This window comes from Mauremys mutica, chromosome 1 (genome assembly GCF_020497125.1).
Source record: "Mauremys mutica isolate MM-2020 ecotype Southern chromosome 1, ASM2049712v1, whole genome shotgun sequence".
NCBI classification, from domain to species: Eukaryota; Metazoa; Chordata; order Testudines; family Geoemydidae; genus Mauremys; species Mauremys mutica.
In genome coordinates, this window is record NC_059072.1 from 158,887,333 (window position 1) to 158,908,819 (window position 21,487).

Sequence of the window (21,487 nt, forward strand, 5' to 3'; positions counted from 1 at the left end):
CCTAGGTGCCAGCTTCCCAAGTAAGAGCAGTGTCAGTCTCCCCTGCCCAGGGCCATAGCGTCTCCACCCTGCTTGGTGTTTTTTGGTGTTTCTCATGTTACACAGCATTGCTGGCTCAGCGTTCCAAATGACTTTATTTTCAGTAATATCTTGGTTGATTATCAGAGGTCCCGGACACCTGTGTCTCCCATTGACTTGACTTGGAATTGTTTGTGCACAATACCTCGGAAAATTAGGCCTATGGCATTGATGCCACTTGAAGTTGGGTAGTGCAGAGACTACTGGTCCAGACAAATCCAGTGTAGCCTACCCAACCCACTAATACAGAGCTGCAATAAGTCCCACAATGCAGTCTTCCTTCCAGAACTGCAAACTCTAAGAGGGAAATAACATAGGAGCTAGCTAAGAGTGTCATCGCCGCAAGCCACAGCCTCTGCTCAGGTCGGGCTGGCACATCACAAGCTGGGTCCTGTTGTTCTCAGGAGGCCACATGCCTGCTGGGTTTAAAAATTTGAGTATTGCAAGCAGGGACAGGGTAGGGCTGGTTTGTGAGGGGCTGCATCTTAGCTTGGACCAAAATGGAGCATCACATGTTGGAATGCCTCCTCTCTATGTACTAAAACAAGATGTGGGCATGTGCATTCTGCTTGTATGGGCATGATGCTCCACCTTGAACTGAGCCAGGCAGGGAGATGACTTTGATGAAGAGGGAGCATCACCTGCAGGGAGGGACCTCTGCTGGGCACTGGGCTGGCAACAAGGCATGGCACAGCTGGACTGGTTGGCTCTGCAGTGCCCGGATTTCAGTGGCACGTTGCTGGCTAAGTCACTGGAGGGTGCTGTCTGCAGGGGCCACCCTATCTTAGACCAACCCGAGGTGGTGCAGCCGGAGCAGGGCTGAAACCTGCTCGGTTTGGGCAGCCGCAGAGCGGCCTTTGGGGCTTCTGGCAAGCGCACGGTCGAAGTTTGGGCAGCCCGTGTTTTCGAGCTAGGGGGAAGCAGCCCTTGGCTTTCCAGGAGCCAGCTGTGCTGGGTGGCGGGATGAGGGGGGCGAGAGCAGCGTGCGGGTCTAAAGCGAGCCCGCCTCTCGGGGGAGGGGAGGGGAGCGGGGAATGCGCCCTGCAGTTTTATTCCGCTTTTGGTGCGTGCGGCTCTCCAGCTTCTGGGGCAACAGCTCGGGGCCCCGGCCGAGCCGCAGCAGAGTCCCCGGGGGTGTGAGGCCGGCGCGCGGGCGGAGCGGAGCCCGGGGCACCGGGCTGGGGCAGGCGGTGCCCGGGCTGCTGCAGCTCGGCGGGGCCGCCAGGCTGCGCTCTCGGGCCGGTTCGGAGCCTGCCGGCGTCCCCGGGCTGCCGGGGCTCCGGAGCGCCAGAGCCTCCCGGGGAGCGGGCGGTGCAAGCGGGCGGTCCCGGGACAGCGGCTGCCGCGGGAGGAGCCGGAGCGGCGGCTGCAGCGGGAGCAGCCCAGGCTGGGAGCGCCGGGCTGCGGAGCGCACCTGGGGCTGGACCTGGGGGCTGGCAGCCGGGCGCGGAGCCGCCGCTGCCCGGGGAGGGGGCGCGAGATGCCGGCTGAGCCCCTCTCCCTGCCCGGCATGACTGCGAGGGGCTCCGGCGGCTGGGGGCTGTGGGTCGGCCCCCTGGCTGCGCTCCTGTCTCTGCGAGGTGAGTGCCGCCCTGGGCGGGGGGGGGGGCGCACCGGCCCTCCGACTTCGCTCCACCCGGGCGGGACTTGAACTCGCAACTTTCTCGGTGCCCGGGCCGGGCGAGGGGGAAGCGATCGCCCACTAGGCGCTTGGTGCTGGGGGCGGGAGGGCGGCATCGCCGAGCACGGCTGGGCACCCAGGCGCTGTCCGCTTCCCCACTGCAGGGGTGAGCTAAGCAAGTTGGCTCCAAGTCCCAAAGAGGGGCTGATCCGCCGCCCTCCCCCCAGGCTTCCCGAGTCCCGGACTATTCCGCCATGGGGACTCCAGGGCAAAGGGATGCTCCTTGCCAGCGGGAGGGAGCCGTTCTGATTTGTGCCCAGTAAACTGCCCAGCCTTGGCTTAGTTATAGGATTGGGAAGTGTGCGATTGCTCCTGTAGTCGTTTTTAACGCCGATGGGTCTGATGGAGTTGTTATATTGCAGCCAGGCATGGAGAGGAGTGTGGCCCATTTCCCCTCTCTCTGCTGTGTTCCCAGGAGCGTTTTCTGTTGAGCTCTTGAACTTGCTTTAAAGTAACTGTATTTCACTTCATGCTCAATGGCCTGGCCCCAGCCTAGTTCAAAGATTGCTTAAAGCTTCAGGATGAAGATCATGATTTACAACTTTGCTCCTCAGGCATAAGGCAACTTTCTACCAGTAGAGTAAAGCTTGTCTGTGAGGGAGAAAGAGCTTGCTCAGGGGGTTGGTCCAAGACTGTGGCAGGAACTCCCACAGGAGACTAAGGATCATCACAAACCTCACCAGTGCCTTCAGCTGCAGGTGCATTTCTCCACCCTGCCTTCTCTAACATAAACACAGAGCAGCATGTACAGTTAACAAGCCAGCCCCAACCCATACCCTTACCAAACCGAAACGCTACCTACCCTGCATTCACAGGTCTCCCCTAGAGTAGGGGGTGAGAGAGCTCAGACTGCACACAAGATGTTAGTCACATCACTTAATGTGCCACCGGAAAGTGCTCAGATACTAAGGTGATGGGAGCAATATAAGAGTCTGTCTAGAATAGATTTTCACACTCATCCCTTGATCAGTTAGTTATGCCTCTTTTCAGCAGCAGGCAGACTGGGGAGCCTGAATTGTTTCTCATATGCAATGGTCCTTTCCCTCTCCATAGTTTAAGACCTGTTAAGGTATAGTTCCTCTAAGTTACTGGGTACAGTTTTCAAACGTGCTGAAGTGACTTAGATCCCAAAGTCCAATTTTCAGAAGTGAGTTAGGAGCCTAAATTAGGTTGTTTTGAACATTTTTTCCTGTCAGCTTAAAAAAGAGAGTTTGTTTACAATATATTTCCTTACCCATTTTACTAACAACATTTTAGATTAAATAGGACAGGGATAGTCAATAGGCCAACTGCAGGACAAATCTGGACCACCAGATGCATTTGAATGGACTCTGAAATCTTTTTATTTACTTATTATTATCATTATTTTTGTATTTTCTCTGGAGTCTGGAAATTGACTATACTTTGATGAAGGAATTTGGACCTTGACAAAAAATAATTGATTACCCCTGAAATAGGAAGTACTATTCTTGCTGTTTGTTTACTTTTTGAATTTTTCTTGGCTTGGATAATGATGAAAGTGAAAACAACTTCACTGATTAGTTTTTCAATGCTGCAGTGTTTGGGCTACAAACAAAACAATGGTATGATTGTTTAAACAGAACCTTTCCCCCTTCACTCCCAAATTACCGGGTCAGGGGGATAATGAAAACATTTCTATTGATGTGAGATTTTTGCATAAGTTTATTACAAACTCCAATTTTGGGGACAAATTTGAGTTGCACATCACTATCTCTTTACATGGTAAAGTATCTAACCGATATTTATTCTAGGGCTTTCATTTTGTTGTACAATGTTGATAGATACTACTTGGCAGATAACAAATTTACCTTTAAATAAAAGATTTTATTTACAGTACAGTAATTATTTTCCTGCACCTTCCTCTTTAATTTTTAAAGATGCATCAATTATCCTCCATTCTCTCAAGTTGGTGGTTTATTTTTGCCTTCGGAATATGCTTTGAAATGGGTAGTAGTTGTAAGCAACAGTGGTGTAGTAACCTGCATGTTACAGAGAAGAAAGAGGTACATCCTTTTTTTTTTTTTGGTCCTTTATAGAAGAATAATCTAGTGAAGGTGTAAGTGTCAGGCATATGGGATTACTTATGTTGAATTAAACCCCAATGATTACCATGGTTGTTTTTAATCCAAATAATGTTTGAAGGAGACCCACAGGTGGGTCTCACTTTGGGGTACAACATTTAGATAGGAAGTGTGGTCTTTCTTTCCGATATGTATTTGGTTTGATGGGTGGGGGGGTGAGAAGGCAGGGAGATTGGACCACATTCAAAGCACTGTTGCCAACTTTCACGTGGTAAATTGGCACCCCGATTTTCACAATAAGCCAAAAATCAAGCAAATCCCATTTCAAAACAAGGTCCAAACAAGGCAATCCCTAAGAACCCCAACACTCTATCTGACTAGATCCCCCTAGCGTGCCATCTGGGACTGTGGTGGGCCTGCTGTGCACCCCTGACTCTCTCCTCCGCCTTGTCCCTGTTTGCTGGGAGCCAATAAAAAAAAGGAAGCAACAAGCTACAAGCCAAACAAGCTACAAGCCAAAAACTAGCCAACAAGCAACTCACAAGCCAATTAAGCCAAAACCAAGCCCAATTTCTGTACTTTTTTCACAGGTTTGGCATGTCTGCTTCCAGGTGATATTTAGACTGAGGGTGGAACCTCCAAGGGTCTCCTTGCACCCAGTCACTTTATATCTATGACATGGTATGGACAAACTTTTTAGGGAATTGCCTGATGAGAACCTGGTATCATAGCCCCTTTAATCGATGTTGTCTTGTTGTTTCATGAAACAGCAGTGATTCTGTTTCATAGGAGCAGGGGTGAAAGTAACTTACAGGACTTACCGGTACTGCCGGAGTCCTGAGGGGGGTGTGGCCTCATCCGGAAGAGGCATGGCCTCTCAAGATTTAAAGGCCCTGGGGCACAGCTGTGGCTGGGAGCCCCAGGGCCTTTAAATCAACCCAGGGCTCCCAGCTGAAGAGGTGGCTGGGAGCCCCCGGGGCTCTAGCCGCCGCGGAGCTCTGGGCCCTTTAAATCCCCCCTGCAGCTCCGGCTGCCAGAGCCTTGGGCTGGATTTAAAGGGCTCGGGGCTGCCCGCAGCCGTGGGAGCTCTGAGCCCTTTAAATCCGGCCCCAGCCTGGCTGCTGGAGCCGCGGGCGGGATTCAAAGAGCTTTGGGCTGCCCGCAGCCGCGGGAGCTCTGAGCCCTTTAAATCCCCGCTGTGGAAGCCGGCGTGGCGTACTGTCTCTTGCTGGTACGCCATACCGGACCGGACCGGCTTACTTTCACCTCTGCATAGGAGCTAGTGTGCAGCTTTGTTTAGGCTTATAATACCCATACTGCACGCTCCTCAGGACAGGGACAATGTCTTTAGTTTCCCTGTAAAACATTAAGGGGGATTTATACAAATGTTAATGGACATTCAGCCCCCCTAGTGGAATATATGGAAAGTAGGGAGGGAATTCTGTTTAAAGCTTATCCGAAACTTATGCTTGCAAAGCAATCCCGCTATGTTGCCAGTAATAGCTTATTGCAAATTTTCAAATGTGTTAGAAATCACACATTGGGAACAGCTAAATTGAAGATTCATTTTTAACGAAATGAGGTTTCTACCATGTGATGTCGTCGCAACAGGTGAACGTGTTAACTGTGCACATGCAGTGGGGGCTCTTGAGACCGAAGGACTGACAGCACCGCATAGACTCTGCCAGAGTCCCAGCAACTGCTCTGCAGCTTCTCACACAGTTCTACACAGGGACGGCTCCAGGCACCAGCGCAACAAGCAGGTGCTTGGGGGGGCCAAGAGGAAGGGGCGGCACGTCGGGCTCTTCGATGGTAATTCGGTGGCAGGTCCCTCAGTCCCTCTTGGAGGGAAGGAACTGCCGCCGAATTGCCACTGAAGAATGAAGCGCCACCAATTGTGGCTTTTTTTTTTTTTTGCCACTTGGGGCGGCAAAATCGCTGGAGCCGGCCCTGGTTCTGCACCATTCATCTTGATCTGCAGCACCTTGTGCTCTTTTAGTCCAGTCTTGGACTCCTTTTATGCAGCTCTAGTAGTGCACTTCAGCCCTGCCATATAGCACCTGCTTCTATTGCAGGCCTGCTCCCTCTTACTCCCAGCTCTGCTACAGCTCCTGAGTTGTGGTCAGAGGACAGTGCCCCTTGCTCGTCCATCCTTGCGTATCATCTGAACAGACTGCTGTTTGTGTCAAACTGCATGGCTTCCTGATTGTGTAGATACATCATTTTACTTGTGACCTGACCTGTTCTCTAGAGGTAAACTTCTCCAATGGGCTTCCTCCCCTCTTTTGGAAAATGGGCATAAATGACTTTTCATCTCTTTTCTTTCAGTACTCTTCAAACAGTTTTTCATTTATAGGATGTCATTGTGGGATCTCAGAGCACCTCAAGACCAACTATATTTAGCTTTTCTGTAACAGTTTGAATATTCCAAGTGTTGCATAAACAGCTTAAGAAACTTGCAAATTATTTCTCCTCTCCCTCCTGAGACATGAGTGAGTAGCAGTATGCCAATATTACAGATGGCAATATTGAGGCACAAAGGGGTTTAAAGTCTTGCTCAAGATCAGTGGCAGAGCCATGAATAGAGGCAAATAGTGCAGGCTCCTTGGTCCAAGTTTTATCCACTAGAGAATATTAAATGCATGTGGCGGGATAAGCAATATTTCTAATGGTATTCTTAACTACTAAATTGTGGTGCTTCATCTATATTTAGCAGGATGCTATTATCATTGTGCTTTTTTAAAAAAAGTAAAGTGCTTTTAACACAACGTATTTCAAGGAGAAATGCAGACACTGAGACTCTATTCTTTGTAGTTTTCTTCTTGTTGAGCAATAATTCTGCTTTCCTTTTATAACAGTCCAGAGTGAAATTTAGCTTCTGGATGTTAACAGACAGAGGTGTAATGAAGAAAATTCCCTTCTTGCAAATCCTAGTTAGTATTAACATGGCAATTTACAAATATTATGCAATGAGTACTCCCAAAACTTTGGTTTGATAAGGGAGGGTACAATCATTATACCCTTGTGACATTGCAGTATATATGGTTTTATAAAAATATGCCAATGAGTGAATATAATGTATCTGGAATATGCTTTATGCAAAAGGTCTCTTGTAAGGTATCATTACAAAGCTTATAATCTGAGTGTGATCATCCTATTTGTATAAATGTACCACTTTTGTATCTGAAACTAGAAATATGAAATATATCTCTGAGGGCCTATTGTAATTACGCAAAGTGTGGGCCATTAATGGTGGTTTGGAATCTTGATAACTCCCATTAACCAGGACAATTGACTGCAGATGGTTGTGTTTTACCTGTAAGTCTTCCTGTATACCTGTGTGCTGGCAAGTGGGCAATGAAGTCTTGCAGTGACATGTAATCATGTCACCTGGAATCCATTTTTAACCTGGTGTCTTTCCATTGAGAAGGAGGGGGTGGGAACCCAGAGAGGGACAAAGGATACCTGCCTTATGCAAAAGATAGATAAATGGGTGGAACAGAACAAGGGAGAGGAGCCATCATGAAGAATCCCCTAGCTGCCACCTGAGCTGGAACAAGAGCTGTACCAGGGGAAAGAATTGTGCCCAGGCCTGGAAGGTGTCCAGTCTGAGGAAAAAACATACTGAAGCATCTCTAAGGGTGAGATTATCTGTATTCAGTTTGATTAGACATAGATTTGCGTGTTTTATTTTATTTTGCTTGATGACTTACTTTGTTCTGTCTCTTACTACTTGGAACCACTTGGAAAACAACCTATTTTATGTACAAATGTTACTGCATTTTTGAGAACTGTAAGATTTCAAAATGGTCTTTATACACATCTGTGATAAATAAAGGGGAGGAGGCAGCTCCCTTTTATGGACACTCAGCCAGCCAGTAGCTATAAAATCCCTCTTAGTAGCTGTTCTCTAATTGCTCTACCTGTAAAGGGTTAAAAAGTCTCACTGCTATGCATAGGTAAAAGGAAGTGAGTGGGCACCTGGCCAAAAGAGCCAATGGGAAGGCTAGAACTTTTTAAAATTGAAAAAAGACTCCCCTTTTGTCAGTCTGTTGTTATTCTCCCAGGGAGAGGCAGACAGGGCAGCAGCTATGCTGTAAGAAGCTTGGGCCAGGTATGAAAAAACCATCAGTATCATACCTAGAAACTACTCATTATAAAACCCAGATATGTAAGTAGATCAGGAAATGTCTAGGAAGACGTGGATGGGAACCTGGGAGGCAGTGACCATGAGATGGTCAAGTTCAGGATGCTGAGACAAGGAAGAAAGGAGAGCAGCAGAATACGGACCCTGGACTTCAGAAAAGCAGAATCATAGAATATCAGGGTTGGGAGGGACCTCAGGAGGTCATCTAGTCCAACCCCTGCTCAAAGCAGGACAAATCCCCAGACAGGTTTTTTTTAACCCTAGTTCCCTAAATGGCCCCCTCAAGGATTGAACTCACTACCCTGGGTTTAGTAGGCCAATGCTCAAAATTTGACTCTCTCAGGCCTGGTCTACACTAGGACTTTAATTCGAATTTAGCAGTGTTAATTCGAACTAACCGCTCAACCGTCCACACCAGGAAGCCATTTAATTCGAACTAGAGGGCTCTTTAGTTCGAATTCGGTACTCCACCCCGACAGGTGGAGTAACGCTAAATTCGACATGGCTAGCTCGAATTAGGCTAGGTGTGGATGCAAATCGAACTTAGTAGCTCCGGGAGCTATCCCACAGTGCACCACTCTGTTGACGCTCTGGACAGCAGTCCGAGCTTGGAGTCTCTGACCAGCCAGACAGGAAATGACCTGGGAAAATTTGAATTCATTTTCCTGTCTGGGCACTTTGAATCTGACGTCCTGGCTGGACATCGGGGCGAGCTCCGCAGCACCTGCAACGATGCAGAGCTCTCCAGCAGAGGAGTCCGGCCAATCCAAGAATAGAAAGAGGTCCCCAGCATGGACAGACCGGGAAGTCCTGGATCTGATCGGTGTGTGGGGCGAGGAGTCTGTGCTGTCGGAGCTGGGCTCCAGCAAGCGGAATGCAAAGACCTTCGAGAAGGTCTCCAAAGCAATGATAGAGAAAGGATACAGCCGGGATGCAATGCAGTGCCGCGTGAAAATCAAGGACCTGAGACAAGGCTACCAAAAAGTCAGAGCGGCAAACGGACGCTCCGGAGCCCGGCCCCAGACATGCCGCTTCTACGAGGCACTGCATGCCATTCTAGGTGGGTCTGCCACCACTGCCCCACCAGTGACCGTGGACTCAGTGGATGGCATAGTGAACCTGGACAGTTCCTCCTCGATGTTCGCCGATGGGGAAGATGAGGAAGGGTCTGTGGAGGACGGTGCAGGCGACAGCGAACACAAAACCGCTTTCCCTGACAGCCAGGATCTCTTCATCACCCTCACAGAGATCCCCTACCAACCCTCCCCGGCCGTTAACCCGGACTCTGAATCAGGGGAAGGATCAGGCGGTAAGTGCTATAAACATGTAAACATTTATTTTTTATAAAACAGGTATAAAAAAATAGAAATACTATATATAAAATTTTCAATGAAAAACTATACGAAAAATAGGTCCACACATATAGGGATTGAACAATAATCCTCCAGGGACAATTCAAGAAAGGTCTCATTTAGGTCCTCGAAAAGCCTCCGCAGGAGGTTCCTGGGGAGAGGTGCCTTGTTGGGTGCTCCGTGGAAGCACACTCTTCTGCACCAGGACATCCTTATGTAGATGGGAATCATCGCCTCCACAAGCATGGCCGCATATGGTCCTGGTCTCTGCAGGGCTTCCCTTAGCATCCGCTCTTTGTGACTCCGAGGGACCCGCATCAGGGTGATCTCGTTCATGAAATGCTGCATCTAATTAGGGCAATTAGTGTATTGTTACTGTTGTGAATGGTTGACTTTTACTTTGCATAACAATGACCCTCGCTTAACAGCCACGTGTTGTAGGCCACATAGGAAAAGCATACATTGATCTTTCCCGTGCACTGGCGGGAGTGGCTGGAAAATGGTCAGAGTATATGATTTCCAGATTGCCTTTAGCGGGAGGGCACAGCTATCCATTAACTGATAAGCAGAATGTACTGTAAGGCTTACCAGGACTGTCTGCTAGACGGATTCAGCTGTCTCTCCCCACTTGTCCGCTCTCCTGTGCAATGCCGCAGCCAATGAGAGCGTATTCCGAAATCTCGAACTTGTCCTGAGATCTCGTGAGACTTGTTGCCCTGTATGGTCTTGTTCAGAGAAACTGACTAGACTGTGTTCACTGTTCGCAAACATGTATCTGTTCAAGGAAATCAGTTACTTTTCCCATCACACAGCTTCGGCTCTTTCCCGGACTTCCCCGGCATCCCCCTCGCAGAGGCTGGCGCAGATTAGGCGGCGAAAGAAAAAGACTAGGGACGAGATGTTCGCGGAAATGATGGCCTGCTCCAGAGCCGAGGCGGCAGAGCAGAGCCAGTGGAGGGAGACCCTATGTCAACAGCATCGCACACACATCGAACGGGAGGATAGGTGGCGGCAGGAAGACCAGCAGGCGACTCAAACGCTGCTTGGGCTAATGAGGGAGCAAACGGACACACTCCGGCGCCTTGTTGATGTTCTGCAGGACCGCAGGCAGGAGGACAGAGCCCCCCTGCAGTATATCTGCAACCGCCCTCCCCCGCCAAGAAGTCCTGCCCCCCCCACACCCAAAAGTACAAGACGGAGGGGCGGTAGGGGCCGAGAGAACTGTCACTGCACCACTGCATAGCGCTAATGTACCACACACCTCTCACGCTATACATTTGTAGAAGTGCTTCCCTTACAGGCTCACCCAGTCCCAAATCCAAGTTTCATCCCCCCACTGTGTATTAGATTATTAAAAGCTGTTTGCTGTTATTCACTGTTTCGGTCACGTCTTTCGTGTCAGAGGATTTTTTTGTGTATGGGGGGGGGAGGGGATTTATAATTGCACGATATAGCCTACATTACCAGGGTACAGACTTGGGGGCATGATCAACTGCAGGGCACACACACACTGCAGTCAGTAGGCACCAGGGTCACTCTGTGTGGTGTATGCTGCCCCGGGTCATTCTGTGATGTGTATGCTTGTCCAGGGTCCTAGCGCCTGCCACCCCCTTAATGTTAAGGCACGCTGCCCTTACCATGCACTTCCACCATAGCAACGAGCCTCTCCGCTGCCCTGAGCCCCAGCAAGAGCCCTCATCCACGGACAGATACTCACCCTTCCCCCACACCCCTCACCCCTTCCTACGCCCAAACCCGCAGCCCACTGCCGTCATCCAAACCCCTATCCAAAGAAGGCACCACTCGCCCCTTCCTGCAAACCCACCCCTTCCTGCAATCCCTCCCCTTCATGCACAACCACTTGCAACCGTCCCCCACCCCAGAGACCTATGTAGGAGCAGGAGGATGTCATTCCTCTATGGAACAAGCGGTCTGTACATCAGTGCACACCGTGCCCAGCACAGTATGCGTCCATGTTTCAACACCTGAACAGAAATGCAAAGTAAAACAAAGATTTATTAATAATGAGTGTAACAATTAATTTGCTTTAAAACGTGCTTTGGAAGTGGGGGAAACTTGGAGAACGGGGTATGTAACCGCAGATCGAAATCGACACATACAGACACAGGCCCAGGGTCAGTTTCTCTTGAAAGCAAGTGGAGAGTCATAGGTTACCCTGCTCTCCGAGGAAACTTGCTTTCAAAGCCTCCCGGATACACAGCGCTTCCCGCTGGGATATTCTCTCGGCACGGGTGTCTGGCTGAGCGTAAACCGCAGCCAGGCGATTTGCCTCAACCTCCCATCCGGACAAAAAGGTCTCGCCCTTGCTCTCACAGAGATTGTGGAGCACACAGCAAGCAGCAATAACTACGGGGATATTCTTTTCGCTGATGTCCGAGCGAGTCAGTAAGCTCCGCCATCTCCCCTTGAGACGTCTGAAAGCACACTCCACCACCATTCTGCACTTGCTCAGCCGGTAGTTGAAGAGTTCCTTCTCTCTGTCCAAGGCGCCTGTATAGGGCTTCATGAGCCAGGGCATTAGCGGGTAGGCTGGGTCCCCGAGGATCACTGTAGGCATCTGCACATCCCCAACCGTTACTTTGTGGTCCAGGAAGAAAGTACCTGCCTGGAGGCGTCTAAACAGACCAGAGTTCCTGAACACACGCGCGTCATGAACCTTGCCCGCCCACCCAACGAAGATGTTGGTAAAACGTCCCCTATGGTCTACCAGTGCTTGCAGCACCATTGAAAGGTAGCCCTTTCGGTTAATGTACTCGCTGGCCTGGTGGGCTGGTGCCAGGATAGGGATGTGAGTCCCATCTATAGCCCCACCGCAGTTTGGGAATCCCATCGCGGCGAAGCCATCTATGATGTCCTGGACGTTTCCGAGAGTCACTACCTTTGAGAGAAGTTGCTCAACGATTGCGTGGGCTACTTGAATCACAGCAACCCCCACGGTAGATTTTCCCACACCAAAGTGGTTCGCTACTGACCGGTAGCTGTCTGGCGTTGCAAGTTTCCAGAGGGCTATGGCCACTCGCTTCTGCACACTCAGGGCTGCTCGCATCCGGGTGTCCTGGCGCTTCAGGGCAGGGGACAGCAAGTCACAGAGTTCGAGGAAAGTGCCCTTACACATCCTGAAGTTTCGCAGCCACTGTGATTCATCCCAGACCTGCAGCACTATGCGGTCCCACCAGCCCGTGCTTGTTTCCCGGGCCCAGAATCGCCGTTCCACACCATGAACTTGACCCATTGCCACCATGATCTCCACGGCGCGGCGTACCCTGCTTTGTGAGAGGTCTGCGCCACTCTGTGAATTCCTGTCCTCACCGCGCTGCCGGAGCCTCCTCGCCCGATTTCTCAGCAGCTGACTGTGGAAGAGGTGGACGATAAGGTGCGAGGAGTTGACAACGGCCATAAGTGCAGCGATGATCGCAGCGGGCTCCATGCTCGCAGTGCTGTGGCGTCCGCGCTGTAACCGACCAGAGAAGGGCGCGAACAGATTTCCCGCCGGAGCTTTCAGGGAGGGAGGGCGTGATTGACGGTTCAATGACAACAGTTACCCAAAAGCACCCTCGACACATTTTTCCCCCAGGAGGCATTGGGAGCTCTACCCAGCATTCCAATGGGCAGCGGGGACTGCGGGAACTGTGGGATAGCTTCCCACAGTGCACCGCTTCCAAGAAAGTCAAGGAAAGTGTGCTGAATGAGGGAGGCAACCTAGTGACAGAGGATGTGGAAAAAACTAATGTACTCAGTGCTTTTTTAGCCTCTGTCTTCACAAACAAGGTCAGCTTCCAGGCTACTGCACTGGGCAGCACAGTATGGGGAGGAGGTGAGTTCTATGATGAGGTAAATGGCTCTTTGGAGGAGGGGATTTTTTTACTTATTAATTGACCCAGAGTATGTATTAATACCTAGGGGAGCAAACAGCAATGCATATCTCTCTATCACTGTTATAGAGGGCGAACAATTTATGAGTTTACCCTGCATAAGCTTTATACAGGGTAAAATGCATTTATTTGGGTTTAGACCCCATTGGGAGTTGGGCATCTGAGTGTTAAAGACAGGAACGCTTCTGTGAGCTGCTTTCAGGTAAACCTGCAGCTTTGGGGCAAGTAATTCAGACCCTGGGTCTTTGTTGGAGCAGACGGGGGTGCCTGGCTCAGCAAGACAGGGTGCTGGAGTCCTGAGCTGGCAAGGAAAGCAGGAGCAGAGGTAGTCTTGGCACATAGGGTGGCAGCTCCCAAGGGGGGTTCTGTGATCCAACCCATCACAACCCATTTTAACAGATGGGGAAACTGATGCACAGAGCAGAGAAGTGACTTGCTGAGCATCACATAGGGCCTCCTCCCAGCTCTGCTTCTTAGAACTCAGTAGTACCTGATTCCCAGTTAAGTGTTAATAAAGTAGTAATAATATAATAATACCCTGCTCTTCATCAGTGGATCTCAAAACACTTTACAAAGGGGGTCAGTATCATTATCCCCATTTTACAGATGGGGAAACTATCACTGTTATGTCCATTCTGACTCCAGAGTTTACTAAAGTTATTTCTTTTGATTTTTTTTGAAGGAAGGTGCAGTTTAAAAATACCCCAAGAAATCTGCCTTCCCCTCATGACTGGTGATATTTGGAAGCAGTTATCTTGCTTTATTTAAAGTATTGATTGGTCCAGCATTCCTCATCCTCCTTCCCTTCCTCTATTCAGATTCAGGCATGCAAACACTTCTCACACACATGCCATGTTGCGTGTCCTTCATTATTCATATCTACGTAGAGCCCAGCTCCTCACAAAACGAGTGGATGGTGTAGCCTGAAGTGTCTTAATTTTGCATTTAACCCCCCACTCCGTTTTTCACCTTCTGGAACAGTTGGAAGAGAATCAGAACAGAACTAGTAGATTTGACACAGCCATTTATTACTCATGTACATGCAGAGTCATACCTCCTTGCTGCACACACAAACTCATTTGCATGCTGATAAATCAAAGTGCACTTTTGCTCTGAAAAATGACTATTTAAAAATGTCCCTTCCTGACTGTCTGTCTGAGCCTTGTGTGTATCAGAGGAGTCAGATCACTCACTGAAGGATACAAAGTAGTATCATGTTGCTTTTTTGTCAGTCTTCTTGAGACAATAATGACAAGAGGGTGAGTTGGATTCTACATCTTCTTTTGCATCATCAATGGAAAGTTGATGTCTATATTCTGGTCAGTTACATCCATGCACTGGTTTTCTTCAAAACAAAAGAGCTAGAAGTGTAACTTTAAAGAGATGAAAGTGTGCATTTGGAGGCACAATTCTGCAGCAGTGAGCGTAAGAACTGCCATACAGGATCAGAGCAGTGGTCCACAAGGTCCTGTCTCTGACAGTGGTCAATAGCAGACGCTTCAAGGGAAGGTGCAAGAAACTTCACAGTGGGCAATTTAGTTAATAATGTTCATTAAGTCAAGAGGTTCCCTCGTGCTGTCTTATTGCTGAGGGCAGCCCAGTCACTGGTCTGTGAATGTAAACAACACTCCAGGTGTAGCTCCTAAAATCTTCTTCTGCCTTGTCAAGGCCACATCATTTTCCTTCAACCCTCTGTTAGTTTAAGAAGTGCTCCCGAGTCAAGCAGGCAGTCCACATTTTGAAGATCTCATGTCTCAAAAGAAAGTAAATTATATATTCCTTTTAATAGCAGAAAGGGACCAAGGAGTCCAAAATCCATTCTTCCCTCAGGGAAGCCCTTTCCATCCAGAAAACAACACGCACAAAGGCCTATCTTGGTTAAAAGCAAGATTCAGTTACAGCAACTGAAAACAAACTTGCAGACTATTCAATTTTCTCGACTGTTGGAGTGAAATACATTCCCCTCACTCAGACACCACTCCCATGTCAGAGGGCTGGCGTGCCGTATCAGAATGGCACATAGGAGGTTTCTTCCTGACCCCGATTAGTTAGAGGTTAACTTATTAGGCTCTCAAGCAGGAAGATTTATTGTGTGTGTGTGTGTGTAATATTCTACCTAACATAACTGTTGTTCTCATTATCCTTATAAATGTGTAATCCATTGTGAATCGTGCTAAGCTCTTGGCCTTAGTGATAACTTGTGGTAATAAGTTCCAGAGGTTCATTATTTGCTGTGCAAAAAAAAAAAATTAATAATAATGAAGTGTTTCATTGAACAGCCCCTTGTCCTTCTGTTATGAGAGTAAATAGAAGCACCCCACAGTTTTTGTTCTCTGTACCCCTCAGTATCTTCTCTATCTCTAGCCTATCCTTTTCTTCTGTATCTCTCCTCTGAGTTGAATTGTCCCAACCTTAAGTCATAAGGAAGTTTCTCCTGACCTATAAACGTTTTTGTTGCCCATTTTTGAAACTCTTCAGTTTCCGCTATATTTTTTAGATAAAGCATCCAGAAGTAAATACAGTATTCTCATTGAGGGTATGCGATCAATTTTCATAATAGAATATACTGAAAATAGAAATGCCACCTCATTAGTTAGACATCCTAACATTTTGTTTGACTGCTGCTGTGCATTGAACAAATGTATTCCCTGATCTGTCCATGATGATACCAAGCTAATTTCCCCAACGGATTACAGTTAAATTAGAACCTACTAATATGTGTTAGTTCAAATGATTCCTTTAAATTTGTATTACCTTCCATTTGCTAACATTGAATTTCATCCTCCATGACCATGCTACTTGTTTGCCTAGCTTTGTTAGACCCCTTTGAAGTTCCTCACAACCTTCTTTTGTCTCAACTCACCTAAATCATTTTATCGCTGGCAAATTTTGCCACTTCACTGTTCATCCCCCTTTCCCAGGTCATTCATGAACATATTGAATTACACCAGTCCTGGTATGGGGCCTCGCGGCACCTCTGTGATGATCATTTACATTACTGAACAGTGACTGTTAGCCCTACTCTGGTTTTTGTCTCTTTAGTACATTCCTAATACATGCAAAACATTACCTTTCACCTCATTGCTGAGGGACTTTGTCTCCTTTATCCACTGTTTTGTTGACATCGTCAAAGAATTCTAGGAGATTGGAGATGTATGGTTTCTCACTGGCTCAAATAGCTTCGTGAACCTTACCATTTAATTGCACAGTGTATTTGCTTGCCTTTCTATACTGTTTTTGTTTAGGGGCATATGTACCTTCTGTGCTTGTGTTATGGTTGCTTAAGTAGCCTCCATGCCGAGTGTAAGGATGTTAATTTCTCTACTTTGAAGTTGGGTTCTTTTGGACCAGCTTCCTCATTGCTTTTAAAATATCCCTTTTTAAAGTTTTTTAAAGGTGCTGTGAGGCACCTGTGTAACTTAGTAATAAGTCAACAGTAGCCTCTGTTCTTGTGTGCCCTAGAACTGGTTGTTCCAAGAAGCATTGTTTAAGATGTTGAGAAAATGTTTCTCTAACCTTTGTCCTGTTGTGATATTGAACCAGTTAATATGTGGATAGCTGAAGTCACCCACTATTGCTCTTTTGTTAGGCTTTGTTGCTTTTAATATCTCTTAACACTGTATGCTCCATATCCTTTTCCTGATCAGGGGATATGCGGCACCTCCTGCTGGTTACTTCAGGGAATTAGCTCGATTTCCAGCCTGGAGTGCCCTCTGCAGGCGGGGGTTCTGCTGCCTCCTGGCCCCCATGTCCTCCCAGGACCCGGTGCCTCTTTATCTGGAGTGCTGCCCCCTGACAGTAACCCCTTTCTCTCAGGATCTCCCCTCCCCACTATCCCCACCTTGCCTCAGTATACGGCTACTGCCAGTCATTGTCTAGCCCCCACACCCTGGGGCAGACTGCAGTATCAGCCTACTCATCACTGGCAAGGTTGGGTTTGGACCTGCTGCCTGGGCCTATCCCTGGGCTGCCCTCTGCAACCCCCAGAACCTGTTGGCCTTATGCTAGGCCGCAGCCTGGGGCTTTCCAGGCTGGAGCTCCCCAGCTCCTCTGCCTTTCCCCAGCCCTGCTCCCCTCAGGTACCTGTCTTTAGCTCCTTGCAGCCAGGCCCTTCTCCCTCTACAGAGAGAGGGAGATTGTTTGGGCTCCTGGCTCACAGCCTTTTTATACAGGCCAGCTATGGCCTGATTGGGGCGTGGCCCAGCTGTGACTACTTCCTCAATCAGCCCAGCTTTTAGAGCTGCAGCCCTCTCCAGGGCTGCTTTTTAAACCCCTCAGGGCAGGATCGGGTAACCACCCCACTACAGAGTCACTAATAGGACCTTATTAGTATACTAACAGTTTTGGTGGCTTGGGCTTTGTATCCATAAAACTTCTACTCTATATTCCTCTGCTCTCAGGAATTTCAGCTCGCTAGAGTCTATAGAATCTCTCAAGTACACCTCTACCCCGATATAATGCTGTCCTCGGGAGCCAGAAAATCTTACCGCGTTATAGGTGAAACCGCGTTATATCGAACTTGCTTTGATCCCCCAGAATGCGCAGCCCCCCCCAGGGTGCTGCTTTACCACGTTATATCCGAATTTGTGTTATATCAGGTCGCGTTATATCGGGGTAGAGGTGTATAGTGCTACTGCATCCACCTCTACACCTCAGCCTGTCCTTCTTGTAGTATTTGTAGCCAGTGTTCCACTGATCGAGCATGCAGGGGTGTAATCAGGAAGGCCAAAGCACAATTGGAGTTGCAGCTAGCAAGAGATGTGATGGGTAACAAGAAGGGTTTCTACAGGTATGTTAGCAACAAGAAGAAGGTCAGGGAAAGTGCGGGCCCCTTACTGAATGAGGGAGGCAACCTAGTGACAGATGTTATGGAAAAAGGTGAAATACTCAGTGCTTTTTTTGCCTCGGTCTTCACAAATAAGGTCAGCTCCCAGACTGCTGCACTGGGCAGCACAGTATGGGGAGGAGGTGAGGAACCCTCAGTGGTGAAAGAACAGGTTAAGGACTATTTAGAAAAGGTGGATGAGCACAAGTCCACGGGGCTGGATGCAATGCACCCAAGAGTGCTGTGGGAGTTGGCTGATGTGATTGCAAAGCCATTGGCCATTATCTTTGAAAACTCGTGGCAATCAGGGGAGGACCCGGATGATTGGAAAAAGGCAAATATAGTGCCCATCTTTAAAAAAGGGAAGAAGGAGAATCTGGGGAACTACAGACTAGTCAGCCTCACCTCAGTCCCTGGAAAAATCATGGAGCAGGTCCTCAAGGAAACCATTTTGAAGCACTTGGAGGAGAGGAAGGTGATCAGGATGAGTGAACGTGGATTCATCAAGGGTAAGTCATGCCTGACCAACCTGATTGCCTTCTATGATGAGATAACTGGCTCTGTGGATATGGGGAAAGCAGTGGACATGATATACCTTGACTTTAGCAAAGCTTTTGATTGTCTCCCACAGTATTCTTGCCAGCAAGTTAAAGTGTGGATTGGATGAATGGACTATAAGGTGGATAGAAAGCTGGCTAGATCGTAGGGCTCAATGGGTAGTGATCAACAGTTCAATGTCTAGTTGGCAGCCGGTATCAAGCAGCGTGCCCCAGAGGTCGGTCCTGGGGCCGGTTTTGTTCAACATCTTAATTAATGATCTGGATGATGGGATGGATTGCACCCTCAGCAAGTTTGCGGATTACACTAAGATAGGGGGAGAGGTAGATACACTGGAGGGTAGGGATAGGGTCCAGAGAGACCTAGACAAATTGGAGGATTGGGCCAAAAGAAATCTGATGAGCAGTTTCAACAAGGACAAGTGCAGAAGAATCCTATGCACTGCTACAGGCAGGAGACCAAGTGGCTAAGTGGCAGTTCTGCAGAAAAGGACCTGGGGATTACAGTGGATGAGAAGCTGGATATAAGTCAGCAGTGTGCCCCTGTTGCCAAGAAGGATAACGGCATATTGGGCTGCATTAGTAGAAGCATTGCCAGCAGATTGAGGGAAGTGATTATTCCCCTCCATTCGGCACTGGTGAAGCCACATCTGGAGTATTGCATCCAGTTTTGGGGCCCTGCTACAGAAAGGATGTGAACAAATTGGACAGAGTCCAGTGGAGGGCCACAAAAATCATTAGAGGGCTGGAGCACATGACTTATGAGGAGAGGCTGAGGGAATTGGGCATATTTAGTCTGCAGAAGAGAAGAATGCAGAAGTTGCAGAAGTTGATAGCAGCCTTCAACTACCTGAAGGGGGGTTCCAAAGAGGATGGAGCTAGGCTGTTCTCAGTTGTGGCAGATGACAGAACAAGGAGCAATGGTCTCAAGTTGCAGTGGGGAAGGTCTAGGCTGGATACTAGGAAACACTATTTCACTAGGAGGGTGTCGAAGCACTGGAATGGGTTACCTAGGGAAGTGGTGGAATCTCCATCCTTAGAAGCTTTTAAGGCCCGGCTTGACAATGCCTCGGCTGGGATGATTTAGTTGGGGTTGGTCCTGCTTTGAGCAGAGGGGTTGGACTAGATAACCTCCTGAGGTCTCTTCCAACCCTAATCTTCTATGATGTATTGTTTGTTTATTATTATTTTTGTCATCCCACCACCTCTCTGTAATATCTATTAAGTCAAAGTTCTCTTCAGCTAGCAGGCATTCTAATTCACCCAGTTTTGAGTTTCTTGCATTGGTATATTAGATTAGTATGGCTATTATTTTAATAAGCCCGATGCCTGTTTAGATTTAACATATCACTTATTACTTCTTACAGAATTTAACTCTGCTGTTGAGCTGTTCGTTGGTTAATCCTACACTGGAAACAGCAGTAGTTCTGTATTACTGGCATCCCTAGATGATGCCTTAGTCAGAGTTGAATGCCCCTCCACACCTGTCGGCTTTCCAGAGATGGCTGTGTTCTGTAGCGAATTCAGCAGCCACAGGACCCTAAATTGTGTGAAGTCCTGGTCATATGCACCCTCATACTCTGTGACTAACTTATTTATTTAGCTGTACAATACTCTGCTCTGTGCAGTCAGCAGTTATATCATGCCGGAGGGGATGGCTTAGAGTAGATCCTAAGAATCAAATGTTAAATATTCCGACTCCCTGGAACCATGGGTTCTGACTCCAGGGAACTCTCTACAGTTCTTCAGCCTTGTGAAGGAGATAAACTGAGTTCCATGCAGTGTACTGTCTGATGGTCTTTGGGCTGAAGTCTTTAAAAACTAAGGTCCTGACTGCTGTACAATTGCTTGGATGCAAAAGGTTCCAGGTGTTCTTGGTGTTCTTGGCCAAAATGTCCCCTCCTACCCACGTGCAGCGTGCTCTCTGCTGGGCTGCTGTTCTCTACCCAGAAGTGCTGCATCTCCATAGTGCTAGCTGTATATGGTGTCTGATGCATTGGGGGATTTTTTGGGAAGAGTGTAATATATATATATTTTTTTTACCATGGTAAAGCCTGCAATATGTTATTTTAATGAAGCCACTTGTGAGCAGCTATGCCAAGGGCAACTCAGGCTGCCTGAATAATCTGAGTGTCCCTTGCCTCACTAGCTGCATTAGCCTCTTTGTTAGTTATGGAGCAATGAGAAGGTATTTCAGAGGGGCTGCAGTTGACCTGCTGGCTCGCTGTCAGGAGCTGGTAGCCAGGACAGACCAAAGAGAGCTTGGCTACTTGGCAAGGGGACAGAATAGCCTCAGTCCCTGTGCAAATCATCCTGTCTTTGGTTTGGCTTGTCAAGGGCAACTCCTCCCTTTGCCCCTGAAACAGCTGGTGTGCCTGGGGCCCCTATTGCTGGGCTCATCCACAATCAGGGCCTTCCATTCCCGGGCTGCTGATGTCCATGGTACAAGCCATAAGTGTGTCTTTTTCAGCTGGATAGTGTGGCAGGAATGCTGTATCCCACAGGGCTTTTGCTAGTACTCTTGAGGCACACTTTGTCTCTGGCTTTTGTAAGTCCTCTATCTATTATCTGCTTTTTTTCTTCCATCCCGCCTTCCCTTGTCGCTATTCCCAGTCACAATTTTAAACCATATTTTAAGTCTCTATCATGCCAGATTGTCAGCAATTCTCTGTTTATCCACAGAACAGGTACAACATGGGCAGCAGGGAAGCGGACTCTCCCCCCTCCCCCCTCCGGCAGTACAGCCCTGCCAATTTGCTGTAGCCCTGCTCTGGAGGAGTGACGTCTCTGGGCAAGAGGGGAGTTCAGTCTCCACATACTCCTGCTGCATCCTAGTTGAAATAGCCCTTCCAGAATCAGCAGTTTCTTGAAGTAATTGACAAGAGGCACTGGATTCTTGCTGAATCAGTGAG

At 48.3% G+C, this 21,487-nt stretch overlaps 1 protein-coding gene across 1 annotated transcript in view; it reads left to right on the forward strand.

Moving 5' to 3' along the window:
- The first annotated feature begins 1,483 nt into the window (after positions 1-1,483).
- The window catches only part of IGSF11 (immunoglobulin superfamily member 11), a 147,474-nt gene continuing 127,470 nt past the window's right edge, over positions 1,484-21,487 (forward strand). Inside the window, exon 1 of the mRNA XM_045004400.1 lies at positions 1,484-1,658. Coding sequence (XP_044860335.1) covers positions 1,559-1,658 — 100 coding nt within the window. The 5' untranslated portion in view covers positions 1,484-1,558. The remainder of the gene's footprint in view (positions 1,659-21,487) is intronic.